Genomic DNA, 16,150 nt, shown 5'->3' with positions numbered 1-16,150 from the left:
ACACACCAGAAGAGGGCATCAGATCCCATGACAGAATGCTGTGAACCACCATGTGGTTGCTGGGAATTGAACTCCAGACCTAGAGGCTCCTTAACCACTGAGCCATCTCTCCAGCAGCCGTTTTCTGAGTGCGAGGGGCCAGCTTGTGTGCTTATGGAAAAGGTCCACGCTAGAGAGATGTTGTCATAGCTGTACTACAGGTGGGCAAAGGGTTTCCCTAAGGGACTGCGAACCATCTCTGGCCCTGGGCCCTGGCTTGCTGTAGCTCTCCTTTTTTTTTTTTTTAATTCTTTCTCTTATCTTATGCCCCTCCTACCCTCCCATCTCCACCCCCTTTCCTTTCTGAGACAGGCTCTCCCTCGGCCGCCACGTCTAACTTGCAATAATCCTCCTGCCTCAGCCCCGCCCCCACCCCACCCCGACCCCCATCTGGGAGGGAATGCTGGAAAGAATGAAAGGCTTGGCTCTGGGTTTCCAAATCTCGCAGGTCCGAGATCTCTTCGGGGGCGTGCATCATCACTGCCGGCCCGTCCCAGCTCGCCCCTGCCGCCCGCGGTTGTCACTAGGGGCGCCCGAGCAGTAGCAAAGCTCCAGGGGCCTTGGGAACCAATCAGATCGGCGCTACGCGCGCGGCTGACCTCGCGTCCATCCTTGGCAGCCAATCACAGGTTGCCGTGGGCTAGTGCGCGCCGGCCGGGGCTTTGCCGTTGGAGCGGCGGGGGCCCCGGAGGTCGTGGTGCGGGGCTTCCCGCGCAGCGCCTCGCGGGCCGAGGCGTCCGGGGAGGCTCAGGTGGGGGAGGTAAGGACAGGGGTGTGGTGCCCGTGACCTCTGCGAGGGCGACCGGGAGGGGACGTCGGCCGAGGGCCCTCTGCGTGGTCCGCGGGAAGCCAGCGTGGGTAGGCCGGGAGCCCGGGGACCCCCTCCTGGCAGCCCCGTGCGCACACGTGCGCCCCCCTCTCCCACGAGCGCCCCCCTCCCGGGGCTGGGCCTGCTCCCCTTAAATGCCTTTCCCGTCGCCCAGGCCCCGGCGACGCTTAGCTCACCTCAAGTCCTGGAGGCCGTGGATTCCCCCCCCCCCCCTCCAGGGCTCGCCGACGCCCGCCTGGAATCTCTACCGCTAGGGAGGAGGAGGAGGGAGGACCGCATCGTGAGACCCATTCAAAAAAGTAAGTACCGACGGAAGCCGGGCTTGTAGATAAATTAAGCCCCACTCCCAGTTTGGCGATCTGCAGGCTCTTGGAGGCTTTAAAAAAAGCCAATTATCTGCCTCCTTTCCCGTACAGCAGTATTTTGTTGGCTGTGTAGCTCACGGGGCTCCTAGCTTGCTAGTTTTGCTTTGAGTGGCGATCGGTGGGGTTGTTTTGTTTTGTATGGTATCGGAAGGTAGCGTATAGGATGGTTGTAATGACTGTCCCGACGACAGGGTTGGGGGATAGCTTGGTGGAATGCTTGCTGGCCTAGGAAAGACAAAGCCCCTGACTCATTTCCCAGTACCGGACAAACCGGTTGTGATGACCTCACACCCAGTCCTTGGTTTAAGTGGAAGACAGGAGGCTGTTTTGTATGAAAGCAAAGGAAATGGAAAATAAGATTGTAAATAACTGGTGGGTAGTGAAGGGGAGTAAAACTCTTTTAACATGTAAAATGTAACTGAAGCTTAGAGTTGAGTTTTTTCTTCTTTTTCTCTCTCTGTCTGATGTACCCCAGGGATGTGACTTGCAGTGCTTGGACTCCCCAGAAGTTATTAAAAGTTCCAGTGTATATCTGCGGTAAGAGAAAAGGCCGTCTTTTTCACTTTGTGACTTCTCTTTGCACCTCTGATAAAAATAAAACATTACCAAGGCTGATAGCAGGTCAGGCTGATAGCAGGTCGGCAGAGGCAGGCGAATCTCTTCGTGAGTTCTGGGCTAGTCTGGTTTACAGAGGTAGTTCTGGGATAGACAGTGCTATAGAGTGAGACCCTGTCTTGAAAACAAACAAACAAAAACAGATTACTGGTTTGGAATTTCCGGAGGTAATCTGAATGGGTATGATAAGTTCAGGCCAAGTGTTGCTATAAGGAATTCTGGAACTTATTTTTTTGTTTTGTTTTGTTTTTTGTTTTGTTTTGTTTTTTTTGTTTTTTTTTCTCGAGACAGGGTTTCTCTGTGTAGCCCTGGCTATCCTGGAACTCACCCTGTAGACCAGGCTGGCCTTGAACTCAGAAATCCACCTGCCTCTTCCTCCCAAGTTCTGGGATTACAGGCGTGCACCACCACGCCCAGTGAATTCTGGAACTTTTGAAGTTGCTTCTTCAAATAGGAAGTTTAGAGTGGTGTAGCTGGGTCACGTGGTAGATTTAGCCTCAGCTTTTGGGGAGTTCTCCACACTGATTTTCAGAGGGGCTGGGTTGGTTTTATATCCTGCCCACAGTGAAGGGGGGTTTCCCTTTCCCCCATATGTGCTCCAGAATTTTTTTTTAAGATTTATTTATTGTATGTAAGTACACTGTAGCTATCTTCAGACACTCCAGAAGACGGCATCAGATCTCATTACAGATGGCTGTGAGCCACAGGGTGGTTGCTGGGATTTGAACTCAGGATCTTTAGAAGAGCAGTCGGTGCTCTTAACCACCGAGCCGCCTCACCAGCCCCCAGCGCTCCAGAATTTTTGTTGTCCGTTGGTCCTTACTATTCTGACTGTGGTAACATGAAATTCTACAGTTGGTTTCATTTGCTTTTCCATAATAGCTAAGGACAGTGAACAGTTTTTGAGACATTTCTTAGCCATTTTAATTTTGTTGAGAATTGTCTGTTCGAGTCCCAAACCCATTTTTTGAATGTGTCTCCCTCCCTTCCTCCCTCCCTCTCTATTTTTTGAATCAGTGGCTTTTTTGAGTTCTTCATATATTCTAGAAACGAAGCCCCTGCAGATGTGTATCTGGCAGGGATGACTGTGTGGGCCTCCTCTTGAGTTAATTGTTTCCCAAGCTGTACAGCGGCTTTTTAGATTGGTGAAGTCCCACTGGTTGGTCATTGTCTTTGTTCTTAGGGAAATGGAGTCCTCTTCAGGAAGTCTTTCCCTTCACGTAGATTGTGTAGGGCGCTGTCCAGTGTTGCATTAGGTCTTTGTCCATTTGGAGTCCATTGGAGTGAGTTTTTGTCCGGGGTTTAGATATAGGTCCAGTTTGACTTTCCATATGTGGACATCCAGTCTCCAGCCACCACTGCTGAAGGTCCTTGCCATCAGCTCATGTTTGGTATTGTCAGGTACCAGGTGGTTGGACATGTGTATTCATGTTTGGTATTGTCAGGTACTAAGTGGTTGGACATGTGTATTCATGTTTGGTATTGTCAGCTACTAAGTGGTTGGACATGTGTATTCATGTTTGGTATTGTCAGCTACTAAGTGGTTGGACATGTGTATTCATGTTTGGTATTGTCAGGTACCAGGTGGTTGGACATGTGTATTCATGTTTGGTATTGTCAGCTACTAAGTGGTTGGACATGTGTATTCATGTTTGGTATTGTCAGGTACTAAGTGATTGGACATGTGTATTCATGTTTGGTATTGTCAGGTACTAAGTGATTGGACATGTGTATTCATGTTTGGTATTGTCAGGTACTAAGTGATTGGACATGTGTATTCATGTTTGGTATTGTCAGGTACTAAGTGATTGGACATGTGTATTCATGTTTGGTATTGTCAGGTACCAGGTGGTTGGACACGTGTATTCATGTTTGGTATTGTCAGGTCCCAGGTGGTTGGACATGTGTATTCATGTTTGGTATTGTCAGGTACCAGGTGGTTGGACATGTGTATTCATGTTTGGTATTGTCAGGTACTAAGTGATTGGACATGTGTATTCATGTTTGGTATTGTCAGGTACTAAGTGATTGGACATGTGTATTCATGTTTGGGTCTTTGACTTTGCGCTGTTGATCTGTGTGACTGTGTTCTCACCAGCACCATATTGTTTTCATTACTGTGGCTTTGGAATATATCCTGGTTGTTGGTTTGCCTTTATGTATGCATTTTTGAGATAAGGTCTCTTACATAGTTGTGGTTGTCCTTGAGCAGGCTGGGCTCGCAGCTCCATCTACCTCTGCCTCCCATGTGCTGAGGGTAAGAGCTCAGTCCACACCTGTCATGAGACATTTTTTTTTGTTTTTGTTTTTTTTTTTTGTTTTTTCGGGACAGGGTTTCTCTGTGTAGCCCTGGCTGTCCTGGAACTCACTCTGTAGACCAGGCTGGCCTCCTAACTCAGAAATCCGCCTGCCTCTGCCTTTGCCTCCCAAGTGCTGGGATTAAAGGTGTGCACCACCACTGCCCGGCCATGAGACACATCTTAAGATCTTTTAAGATCTGTTGATCTCTTCAGCACTGTTCAGTTTGTTCAGGATTGTTTTGGCTAGCTGGTGTCTTTTGTGGTTCTATTTTAATTTTAGGACAGTTTTTTCTCTATTTTTGTGAAGAATGAGATGGGACTTTTGAATTGAGTCTATAAATGACTTTTAGTAAAACCATTAAGAATATTAATTCTGAATAATCTGTAGGGTGTCTTTCCAACCCGTTTTCTAGTGTTTTTCTCTTTTTATAGAAGCTTAAAAGTTTTCATTGCAGATGTCTTTCATTGCTTAGGTTTATACCTAGTTGTTTTTTTTTTAAAGATGTGTTTATTATGTGTACAGTGTTCTGCCTGCATGTATGCCAGAAGAGGGCATCAGATCTCATTACAGGTGGTTGTGAGCCACCATGTGGTAGCTGGGATTTGGACTCAGGATCTCTGGAAGAGCAGCCAGTGTTCTTAACCACCGAGCCATCTCTCCAGCCCTATTTCTAAGATATTTTATTGTCTTTTTACCTGTTATTGATGGGAATCTGTACATGACGATGTGACAGGGTAAGACAGAGCAGATCCTCCATCTTGTATTCTTGTTGAGGCCATTTTAGATTTGACTAGAATTTGATCTGGGTAAAATTAACCATTTCTATTTTAGGAGCCCAAGGTCAAGATACCCCAGCTCACTTACCTTGGCTTCTGTTAAGCTGTCTGCTTATGTGAAACCTTCCCCTTCAGCTAACTGATCTGTTTTAATTTCTGTTAAACTGCTTGCTTGCTTGCTTGAAATACCCCCCTGTAGCTGCCGAGAGACAACAGAATGTGGATTTTTCCTTTAAAAGGTCCTTATTGTAAATGCTCACCACTACACTTGGATTCCAGCTAGGAGTGTAGTCCCAGCTAGCTGGAAAAAAGACTTTCAGTTGGCCCTGTCTGATGGGTGTCTGTGGTGGGCTCCCTGTAACAATCTCTTTCTCAGTATGTTTGCTGGCTATTAAAGAGAAAAAGCTATTGGTTTTCTGCCAATTAATTTTGCATCTTTTTATACAGCTGAAATTGTTTATTGCTTCTAGAGGTTTCCTTAGAGAATTTTAGAACCTGCGGTATATAATATATCCTCTGCTAATAGCAGTTGCTTGACTTCCTCCTTTCCTGTCTGTATCCTTTCTGCGTCCTTATGCCTTACTGCTCCAGCTGCTGCTTCAGCACACTACTGAGAAGGGTGGGAGGTAGTGGTCCTCCCCACCTCCATCCTGACCTCGGTGGCATTAGCTTCAGCTTTTTCTCCATTTAGGGTGTTGGCTGTGGGTTTCTTATATATAGTCCTTATATGTTGGACTGTGTCCTCTCTAGTCCTAATATCTGTACAGGCTTTCATGAAGGCATGTTGGCTACAGTCTGTTTTGTCAAGGAAGCCATGGTAGCAGAAGGGAACCATCTTACATTGTATCTACTGCCAGGGAGGTGGTTTATTCTGGAGCCATTTTAAGTGACTAGATACCTATCTCAGTGGATGCAGAAGAAGTGTGTTGCCAGCCAGGTGGCATCCCAGCACTTGGGAGGCAGAGGCAGGTGGATTTAAAGTTTTTAAATTTGTAATAGCTATTCTAGTTGATATGAGGTGATACCTAATAATTGTAGTTTGAACATCCGTTTTATATACTTTTTTGTGAGAAATGTCTATTAAAATCTTTGCCCAGGGGTTTTTTGTTTGTTTGTTTGTTTTTGGGTTTTTTTTTTTTTTTTTTTTTTTTTTTTTTGGTTTTTTGGAGACAGGGTTTCTCTGTATAGCCCTGGCTGTCCTGGAACTCACTCTGTAGACTAGGCTGGCCTCGAACTCAGAAATCCCCCTGCCCCTGCCTCCCAGAGTGCTGGGATTAAAGGTGTGCACCACCACCGCCCGGCTGTTTGCCCAGTTTTTAACTGGGTTGCTATATCAGTGTTTGGTGCTATGACAAAATGCCTGGCAATAAACTCCGAATTATGTAATGCCAATTTATAATGATAAAGTATTATCCCAATATTTCTAACCTCTCAGAACACCAGAAACATATCTGAGAGATGGAGCAGTGGGCAGGGATTCTGCCATGGCAAACAGACACCACACAAGGTTGGAGCTGAATGTGTTTTTACTGAATCAAAGCAGCAGATTATATAGATTATATAGACCAAAAATTGACAGTGATTACAGAACTTTAGGTGGTTTCATAAAGGTCAGACTAACTTATAAGAAAAGCTTTATTCACATGAACTTCAGACACTTAAAGATAGTCATAGTTGTCCTTGACCCCACACATGGCTTTTACTTTCTGTCTCCTGATCTTGGCTGGCACAGCGTCTTTTCAATCTGTGGCTTTGTTCAAAGACCTGAGCATGTGTTTTATGGCAGCCTAAAATCCACTCTTGCTTTCTCTCTCTCTCTTTTTTTTAATGTTTTCTTTTTCCAAGACAGGGTTTCTCTGTGTAACCCTGGCTGTCCTGGAACTCACTTTGTAGACCTCCTGGCTTTGTTCTCTCTTTTGAATACCATCCTCCGTCTCTAGATTGAAGTGTCTCTACCCCATATCTGAATTTTAAACGATTGCTAGTAGCTGCCTGCAGCTACATCGCACGGGTTACCAGGTTCCCTGCAAGGAAAGCTGGGGGTGAAAAGGGAGTGGTGAGAAAAACATGGAGCCAAGACAAGATTTCCTGGTCAAGGCTCTACGTTTAATGGAGGTCTCCAAATATATACAGGTGGGGGAAGACCCTTCCCGGAAAGGCTGGAAACAGGTCTGCAGAACTGGTTCACTTGCTTCGCAGGTGGCTGGTGCCTCAGGAAACTGCAGGTCCTCGGAGAACAATGGTTCACCTTGGTCTGAGCCCTCCACTATAGGTGGGGAGCAGGATTATGGCTAGCACAGGAATTCCTGCTCGAAGACTGGGAGAGGAGCTTCACCTTGGTCAGTGTCAAGTTCCTGCCAGGTGGTCTGACACCCCATAAGGCTCTCTGCAATTGCTCTTTGAGATCATTGTTCTTTGCTCAGTAAGCACCAAGGAGGATGGGACCTTCTTAACCTCTCCAAGAAGGGCAGACTGAGCCAAGAGACATGTTTACCTCTCACATTAATTATCCTATCCTATCCATTCCTGTAAGCTTTTGTATACTGAAGAGAGTCATCAGTGGGTTCTGGAATTTTATAACCTTTCCTCTGAAATTTCCTAGGCATCCATAGTTTGTTTCCTGTAACATAAACTGGACCCTTTTGAGTCATAATAGTGACTGTCTCTTTTGTGGGAACATTACTTTCATGTGCTTTTTCTTAGAAAAGAGTCTTTTTAGGAGTTTTTGCAAATGATTCCTCTTGCTGCAACTGGTCCCATATACCATATTTCCCCGCTTGGGTTTTTGGTATCCTGTTTTAATCACTGCTTGAAGGATAGGAGGAAGTTGGCGACAAAAGGAGGAACTGTTCCTAAAACCTCAATATCTAATTTCCAAGGAACATGGCCTTCTGGAACAGGGAAGCGATCTCCATTGCCAATCCCAATAGCCGTAGCGCCAGCACAAATCATTATAATCATAAGAACTGCAGCAAAGCTCAAAAAGGTACTCAGTGCACAAGTTTTTCCAGGAGGCTTGGTTCCTTGAACTTTATGTATGCCTCAATCTGGTGACCAGGTCATGAAGACTCCACTGGAGTTGGTGTGGCACTTCTTTTGTTTGTTTGTTTGTTTGTTTATTTATTTATTTATTTATTTATTTATTTATTTTTTCGAGACAGGGTTTCTCTCTATAGCCCTGGCTATCCTGGAACTTACTCTGTAGACCAGGCTGGCCTTGAACTCAGAAATCCACCTGCCTCTTACTCCCAGAGTGCTGGGATTAAAGTCTTGAGCCACCACTGCCTGGCACTTCTTTAAGTGTGGTACTTCTTTAAGGAATGCCCTCCCTGATAACAATTATGCCATGATAATCAGAGACAGCAAAAAGGTAAGCACTAGGACCTTCAGATCAGCCCTTAAGGCTGTGGAAAAGAACTCTAAAAACATGAGTTTTAGAATATATAGTTTCTCACTTATACAAAAACTTAAGTATGCAGTATGAATGTAAAGGAACAAAGGCAGTTGCATTAGTGAGCCAGCTTATCAGAAAGATACAAAGGCAGCAGATTCCTGAGTCCAAGATCATCCTGGGAGACCAAGTCCAGGCCCAGGTGTGGTAGAAATGGTCATTTCAGGACATGGTCCCTCCCAGCTAACTGAGGCAAAAGGATCTCTGAATTCTTTTGTGCTGTTAAAAGGAAATATGTGCTTGCTGTCTCCTAAAAATCAAGAGCACTGGGTCATGGGATGTGGATTTAATGGATAATTCAAAGGAAACCTGGAGTAAATGACTAGATTGACATGTAAAATAAAAGACCGGGCTTACAATCTTCAAGAGAAGTGCTATCCAGAGAATTTTTTAGAATAGCCAGAGAGAACCATTTGGAGAACTGTCTTGAGCAGAATGCATACACAGAGAGAGGGGGCGGGGGAGAGACGCCGCCAGCTTCACCCCCCCCCCCACACACACACACATACAGAGAGAGGGAGAGAGAGGTGCCACCACCTTCAACCCACAATTTGACTCAAGTCATTTATTATCGTTGCGTCCAGACATCCCTTCCTCAGAACCCCTCTCCAAGCCAAGGCTGTTCCTTGGCAGTAAATAAATAAAAAGATAATGTTGATTTGAAAGCTATACACTGCATTAAAATGGCTCTTTTTTTTTTTTTGACATCTTCAGAATTTGCTGATTTATGTTTGCAGCTTTTCAGAGTACCAGTAATTTGTTGAACCGTATATGTGTATATTTTTTAAGTTCTCTGAGATAGAGTCTTAAGTAGCTCTAGCTGTCTTGGAATACACTATGTAGACCAGGCTAGCCTCAAAATCAGAGTTCACCTACTTCTGCTTCCTAGGTGCTTGGATTAAGTGTGTGTGTTAACACCGCCGGACTCGGGAGGCATTTTCTTGTTCTGCTCTCTTTTAAGTTCCTTGAGGTGTTTGCTTTGTCCTCTTTGGAATTGTTGAATTCTTTATCTTTGATTGTTTGTAATTGTTCTTTTAAATCCTGTGTCCTGAGTTTAGCTGCAGCAATTCATCTTAGACAACACTTGTGTAGGACTGCTGTTCTTAGGGACACATATGGTCTCAGTCTTCCTCACTGTTTTCTAACTCAAACACCTGGGTTTGTTTCTTTGATTGTGTGTCTGATGTTGAGGAGAAGTTTGATTCTGCTTTTGCTCTTGTCTGAGCTTGGTTGATTTCAAGACTGGAGAGAACACACTAGTCCTTCAGATACTCAGTGTAGGTTATTAACTGGAGTGACTGGGGTAACTGGAGTTCACTGGTAACCAGTATACTGGAGGGGTCTGAGTTTGGGGGTCTGGGCTGGGCCTGGAAGGCTGCACAAGTACAGGGACTTGGTCAGACTCAGCAGGAGAGCACACAGTAGGCTTAGGCTGAGATAGCTTGCAGCACCATCTGAACCTGGGTTGTGGCATGAGGTAAAGGCCCTGGGTTAGATTCACTAAAGAGAAGGCAGATTTGGTTCTTAGTTGGGCCTGGGTCTGGAGGGTGGGGCCTGTGAGGGGAGACAGCTGAGGGTGAGAAGACCCACCTAAGAGAGCTTACTGATGGAGCTCCTGCCTGGGTATACAAAGGCCAGGTGAGGCTGGGTGAGAGTCCTGGGTCAGACTAGGCAACAGAGCCTGTAGATGCTCCTCCTTGGAGGTTTGGGCCTCCAAGGTTGGGCTAAAAGCTGGGTGGCACTGGCTGAGTGTCTGTCCTTAATGTTTATAACCACCTCAAGGTCTTTTGTTTTTTAAATGAGTAAATTTTTTTTTAAAGATTTACTTATTTATTGTATGTATACGAGTACACTGTAGCTATCTTCAGACACACCTGAAGAAGACATCTGATCCCATTACAGATGGTTGTGAGCCACCACGTGGGTGCTGGGATTTGAACTCTGGAAGAATAGTCAGTGCTCTTAACTGCTGAGCCATCTCTTCAGCCCCACCTCAAAGTCTTTGATGAGAAAACCAAGTCCTTTTCCTATGCTCACTGACATGTGATTTGTTTGCACTCAGGTTGCAGTGTGTGTTGAGGAAGTGCTGGGGCTTGTGGCCACACGTGTCAGGAACCACACTAGAAATGGAGCGGCCATTTGTGTTAGGTGACAAGAGACAAAATTCAGAGCCGCAGCGGAGTTCACAGGAACCCATTCAAGTCCTCGATGACGATGGTGATGATGACGCGGAACTCATCTTTGTAGGGGTGGAGAAAGTAAAGGAAGACGCCGAGCTCATCTTTGTCGGAGTAACTTCAACTTCACAACCCGCCAACTCGAACATTCTGAACAGAGTCACCCCAGGCTCACGGTTAAAAAGAAAGCATAACCGACTTAGAGAGACCACGACTCAAAGACTGCAGCCCTCACGTCCTGCTGCCCCCACATCAGAGGCAGTGATTGTCCTGCCAGCGTCTCCGGTTGAATCAAGATCGACAGATAGTCCTATCATTATTGAGCCTTTGTCTGAGTCTGATTGTAAAGGTAATTCACCACAAGTTGTGCCTAGTAGCTCTTCAAAGTGCTGTTCGCCTCTGGTCACACTCTCAAGTTCAGAGAATAGTCCAGTAAAGGCAGCGCTTTCAGGAGGAGATTTGAATCAAAGTTTGTATGTCTCAAAGTGCCATTTTTCCATAAATCCACAGAGGCCTGACCGTAGTATTGAGATTGTAAAACAACTCCCTTCAACTTTGCCCCCTTCAGGGACTTTCCATACCTCGAATGCGCAGCAGAAGACGCCTTCCTTTGACGCTCCCACCTCACTGGGCCGCGGTGTGAACGGGGCGCCTCCTCCAGAGGACTCTGTCCACCCTGGTCAGGACAGTGGATTGGTGGAGGCAGACTCTTCAAGTCTAGCAAGTCAAGAGACTTTTGATCCCAAGAAAGGAAGTTTGACTCTGTTACTTAGTGACTTCTATTATGGACAGGACAAAGGAGATGGGAAGCCAGAGCAGAAGACCCACACCGCCTTTAAATGCCCCAGCTGCTTGAAAGCCCTAAAAAATGTTAAATTTATGAACCACACCAAGCATCACTTGGAGTTGGAGAGGCAGGGGAGTGAGGATGCTTGGGAGAGTCACACCACCTGCCTGCGCTGCCACCGGCAGTTCGATTCCCCATTCCAGCTGGAGTGCCACATCGACCGTGTGCACACGGCACCAGACCCTTCCGTGGTCTGCAAAATCTGTGAATTGTCCTTTGAGACCGACCAAGTCCTTCTGCAGCACATGAAGGACACTCACAAGCCTGGGGAGATGCCCTATGTCTGCCAGGTCTGTAAGTACAGGTCGTCTGTCTTCGCCGACGTGGAGACCCACTTTACAAAGTGCCATGTAAGCACTAAGAACCTGCTCTGTCCGTTTTGTCTTAAGATCTTCAAAACTGGGATGCCCTACATGTGCCATTACAGGGGCCACTGGGAAAGGAGCAACCACCAGTGCTCCAAGTGCCGCCTGCAGTTTTTAACCTTCAAGGAGAAGATGGAGCACAAGACACAGTGCCACCAAATGTTTAAGAAGCCCAAGCAGCTGGAAGGGCTGCCTCCCGAGACGAAGGTGGTGATTCAGGTGTCCGTGCAGCCTGTGGAGTCAGAGTCTGTGAAGGTGGCTTCAATCACTGTGAGCACAGCAGACTGGGAGCCATCATCTTACCCCAGACCTCAAGGCAGACCTTCACAAAAGCCCCATTAATTAATTCTCACCTAAACCAGAATCCAGACCCTCCAGAGAGACAAGAGTACAGCCCATCCGTCACTCACTCACTGGTACCTAAGATGATGAACTGCTGAACAGTCAGCTTTTTTTCTTTCTTTAATTTTGTGATAATGTAGGGCTTTGCCTGTTTGTTTTTTGAGGGTTTCTTTTGTTCTCGTTGAGTGCTGGAGCTGGAACGGAGGCTTCACAAATAATAAGCACGTGCTCTACCACCCCATTCCTCAGCTACAGCATTTTCTGAATGAACAGTGAGTGTTATTTAAAATACATCTGGTTTTCAATATTAAGTGTTTGGCCTAACACAAGGAAGGTGTTTGTCTGTATCCCTGCAAATGGAAAACGAGTTAAACCTATTTATTAATATCCTAAAGTTTGAGAGCTCTTTTATGTAAAGGTTTTTTGAGTTTGGTGGGCTCACAAGGCCCCACGTCTCTCTCCTGAAAATCTACAGGAAATTAATGCTTGCTATAGGAGGGAGAGAGACATTTTCCCCCCTTTTTTAAGAGATATCTTCTTAAGTGGTATATAGTGTGGATAAGTAGACAGGCACACATCCTTTTCAGTCTTGAGGCCAAAGAAGGAACCCTGCCTGAATGCCTTTACCTAAAAGAGTATCCAAGGAGGCCAAGCCATTCCTGTAATGCCCATATTTGTGAAAGGCCCCTGCACACATAAAAGCACAGCTGTGTATTCTTAGCGACACGAGATGTGGTGGCAACGGTAGTTAGAGAACAGGCACGGAGCTGATGACCGTGGACTTTGTTTTGCTTGATGCTTAGGGTAGCCAGAGTTCTCCACTCTCTGTTCATTCTTGGCTAGTTATGTGTGAAGAACTGGCTATATCCTCATGGGCCACACCAGTAAAGGAAGTGGTCCTTTCCTGAGGAAAAGAAGTCTGGTATTCATTATATAAAGTATATTGAACCTGAATTGTAACTGAAAAGGTTTGGGAAAATGCATCTGTCCAGTTTATGGCCCGGGGTGAACTTAGTTCTACTCTCAAGCTGTAATAGGACCTTGCCCAATAATACTGGACATAGCACAAAAGCCAGACCAGGGTGACTAGGATGTAAGCCCTCTATAGGTTTTCAGTTTTCAGTCCATGAGTGTGATCGAATATGTGAAACTTGCGATTTGATGCCCTGGTGCTTTTTTCCCCCCCTTTGGTGCTAGGGATTAAACCCAAGGCTCTGCCACTGAACTAGGGCCCTAGTCACAGTCTGTGTCTTGTCTCATATCTAAGTGGTTATAATGTCTGTATAATTTCCCCGTGTTGGATGTATAGAATCCGAGTTGATCACACTAATATTGCTTGGGTCTTACTTGAAGCACTTTTGTGTGCAAGATATGTCCTAAATGAAGACTTGCCTTCTCCTGTCATACTACTTAGCTGGTCACTAGCCCATGGAGGAACAATTTTTTATAGAACTGTAGAGCATCCTCTGAGGATTGTCTTCAACAACTTCAGTAGCATTAACTCTTTCTGTGAATATCCAGGGCTGTGTCCTTGAGCCTGGCCCAGTGCCACCTGTTGTCCCTTCCCCTTCAGCCCAGGGGATCAGCTGCTGCTGCTCATTCCTCAAGGAGTCTGGGTGCATGCTGGTTGTAGACCCTGCTCTTGCAAACTCTGAGGATCCTGTTCCTTTCTTTAAAGGTACCTTATCTTGCTGGGTGTGGTAGCACACACTGGTAATAAGAGTTCTTGGGAGGCTGGGGCAGGAAGATCTGAAGTCCAGAGTCAGCCTAGGCTCTTCAGTGAGTTCCAAATTACACAGCAAGACCCTGCCCCTTAACAACAAAAGAGGCAGTGTGGACAGGTTCCTTAAATGTCCCTGTTCCAATTTTCCTTTCTCAGTTTAGTGAAGTTTCCCTAGATTTTGTGAAAAAATGGGGAGAGGTTATCTGTAGGCCTTGGCCTCTCTTAAGATTAAGGGATAAGAGGTTGTATCTTTCGTTTGCTTTACGCTCTACCACTGACTGTGATCTGCTTCTTTACTGTTTTGATGGGTATTTTCAGTGATTGGGGGGAGGGGCACATCACACTCTTTTTTACCGTGTACCTTTCCTTTAGGTGTGGAAAGCAGATTTGTCCCACCTGTTCTGGTGGAAAATCCTGATTATGAAATGAGTCTGCAGACTTACATACTGTATATGGTAAAAGTAAGAAGCCTCTTTCTTAGACCTGTGTCGAGTGTGTCCAGCCCTGTGGCTGTAGTTCTCTGTTTCACTAAAGCATGCTCCTAAGGAGTACAGACTGTTGTTTACTGCTAAGGGAGGCCCCAGGGCTCAGGCTCCTGCCTACCCGCTCCTCCTGTCCCCTGCGCTGCCCAGCTGACTCCCCTGCTCCTGCACTGTTGTGACCCACTGACCTCCCATTCCTCAGTAAATTCCTGTTCCTCCTGAGGCTGAGGCTGCCCGGGCTGCTGGCACAGTGCTTTCCCCGAGCCCGCATGGCTGCTACCTCATTGTGGATATTAAGCTTATCAAGAGTCTCAGAGTGACTAGAAATGTCCCCATTTACTCTTTCTCTTGGAAGGCAACTTACCTCTCCCTGCAGCTTTCTCCCTCTGCAATCTAGCTAAGTTTCCTAGTCACAGAACTTGAGGAAGACAGTAGCGAGAGCTTTGGCTCTGTGGTAGAAGTGAGCTAGCTTAGGTCCATTTTTGTGCCTCTAACACAGACTAGAGTGACTAAGTCTCTGAAGCTTTCTGTTTTATATCGACAGCTCTATCTATTTTTGAAGCAATGTCACTTTGTTTTGTTTACACATGAATTAAATATTTGTCAAGATTACTATTTTGTTACTCTGTGAAGTTGGTTGCTTGTTTTACCAAATAAAAGTTATTTTGATGTTGCCAAAGTTATTTATAAGAACTAGTAATTAGAGGAATAAAGCATTTTGTGAAAACCTTTTGTGTCTTTTTTTTAGGTTTTTGTTTTGTGTCTTGTGCAGTTGAGTTACTTTTACTGCCTCATTGATTATAACTTCTGAGTGATATGTTCAATAAAGCTAATTAGGCCTTTTTTAATTTTAATTTTTAAAATTTCCTTTATTACTGTGTATGATTTGTATGTAGGGTGTGGGTGCGTCTTTGCCACCAGACACGTGTGGAGGTCACGTGTAGGCGCTCCTCTGGGACCCAAGGGCTGAACTCTGCCCACTATGTTTTTTGTTTTTAATTTTTATTGATTGTGAATTTCACACTATGTTTGTATTCTAGTACTCATCTTGCATCCTTACATAGCCAACCTTGCAACCTCCCTCCCAAAGAAAAAAGGCAAGCAAACCCTCTAAACAAAATATCCTGCTGTAGAAGTTAGGGTGTGTCACACACAGTATTATATGCCCTTTTGACAAAACAGCTTTAGTGAAAATGTTCATTGCAATGAGTCCTTGGTCTGGTTTGAGGCTCCTGGTTTCTACACCGTCAATACTGGATCCTCATCAGGACTTTATTGTTGCTCTGTGTCATGAGATCCTGCAGCCCCACGTGCTCCTGCAGCTCATTGTTTGGGTGGATGTTGGGGTGGGCCAGCTCAAAGCCCTGAATCTGGGCCTGCGTGGTAGCTGAGCTGTTCATCCCACCAGCTCTCCTGATTTGCCTAGGTGAGGGGCAGGGCCAGCTGTCTTACCTGTGGTAGCTGGCAAGACATTGGACCAGGGATCCTGTACTGCCCCAGCAAGGGACAGGACCTGCTCTCCAGAGTGCTTTAGCGGCCAAGGGGTGGGACCAGCTCTCCTGAGCTAGCTGTACAGCAGAAGTGTGGGACCATCTCTGGCATTCATCAGCTGTTGAGAGGTAGGTCAGCTCTGCTGAGATCTTGGACATTGTCGTGGCCCCCAGGCAGTCCGGGACAGGGACATCCTCCTGGCCTTTGGTGGTGACATGAGCCCTGGATGTTGACTAGATCGCAGCTACTGCAGGACCACAGGTGCGCCAGAGGACATGGGGTGGGAGTGGGGCATGTCACCGTTGCCTTGGGTGGCAGTGCTACTTATATCAGACTGTCCCTCACCA

The 16,150-nt window shown here is 46.0% G+C and overlaps 1 protein-coding gene across 2 annotated transcripts; it reads left to right on the top strand.

The window, feature by feature from the left end:
• Positions 1-670: 670 nt before the first annotated feature.
• On the top strand, positions 671-15,166 carry Znf280b (zinc finger protein 280B). 2 transcript variants are annotated; one of them, XM_052164590.1, is made up of 4 exons: positions 671-799; positions 1,023-1,167; positions 1,709-1,770; positions 10,439-15,166. In XM_052164590.1, exon 4 carries the CDS (start codon positions 10,503-10,505, stop codon positions 12,105-12,107), a length of 1,605 nt encoding a protein of 534 aa, XP_052020550.1. In that variant the 5' UTR covers positions 671-799; positions 1,023-1,167; positions 1,709-1,770; positions 10,439-10,502; the 3' UTR covers positions 12,108-15,166. The 2 variants fall into 2 exon arrangements, with proteins under 2 accessions (XP_052020550.1, XP_052020551.1); XM_052164591.1 differs by lacking the exon at positions 671-799 and having other exon boundaries at positions 806-1,167.
• The last annotated feature ends 984 nt before the right edge of the window (positions 15,167-16,150 follow it).

The sequence above is a fragment of the Apodemus sylvaticus genome, chromosome 19 (genome assembly GCF_947179515.1).
Source record: "Apodemus sylvaticus chromosome 19, mApoSyl1.1, whole genome shotgun sequence".
Lineage (NCBI taxonomy): Eukaryota > Metazoa > Chordata > Mammalia > Rodentia > Muridae > Apodemus > Apodemus sylvaticus.
Note: the sequence above shows the minus strand (reverse complement) of the source record. Positions and strands in the feature narration are given on the sequence as shown.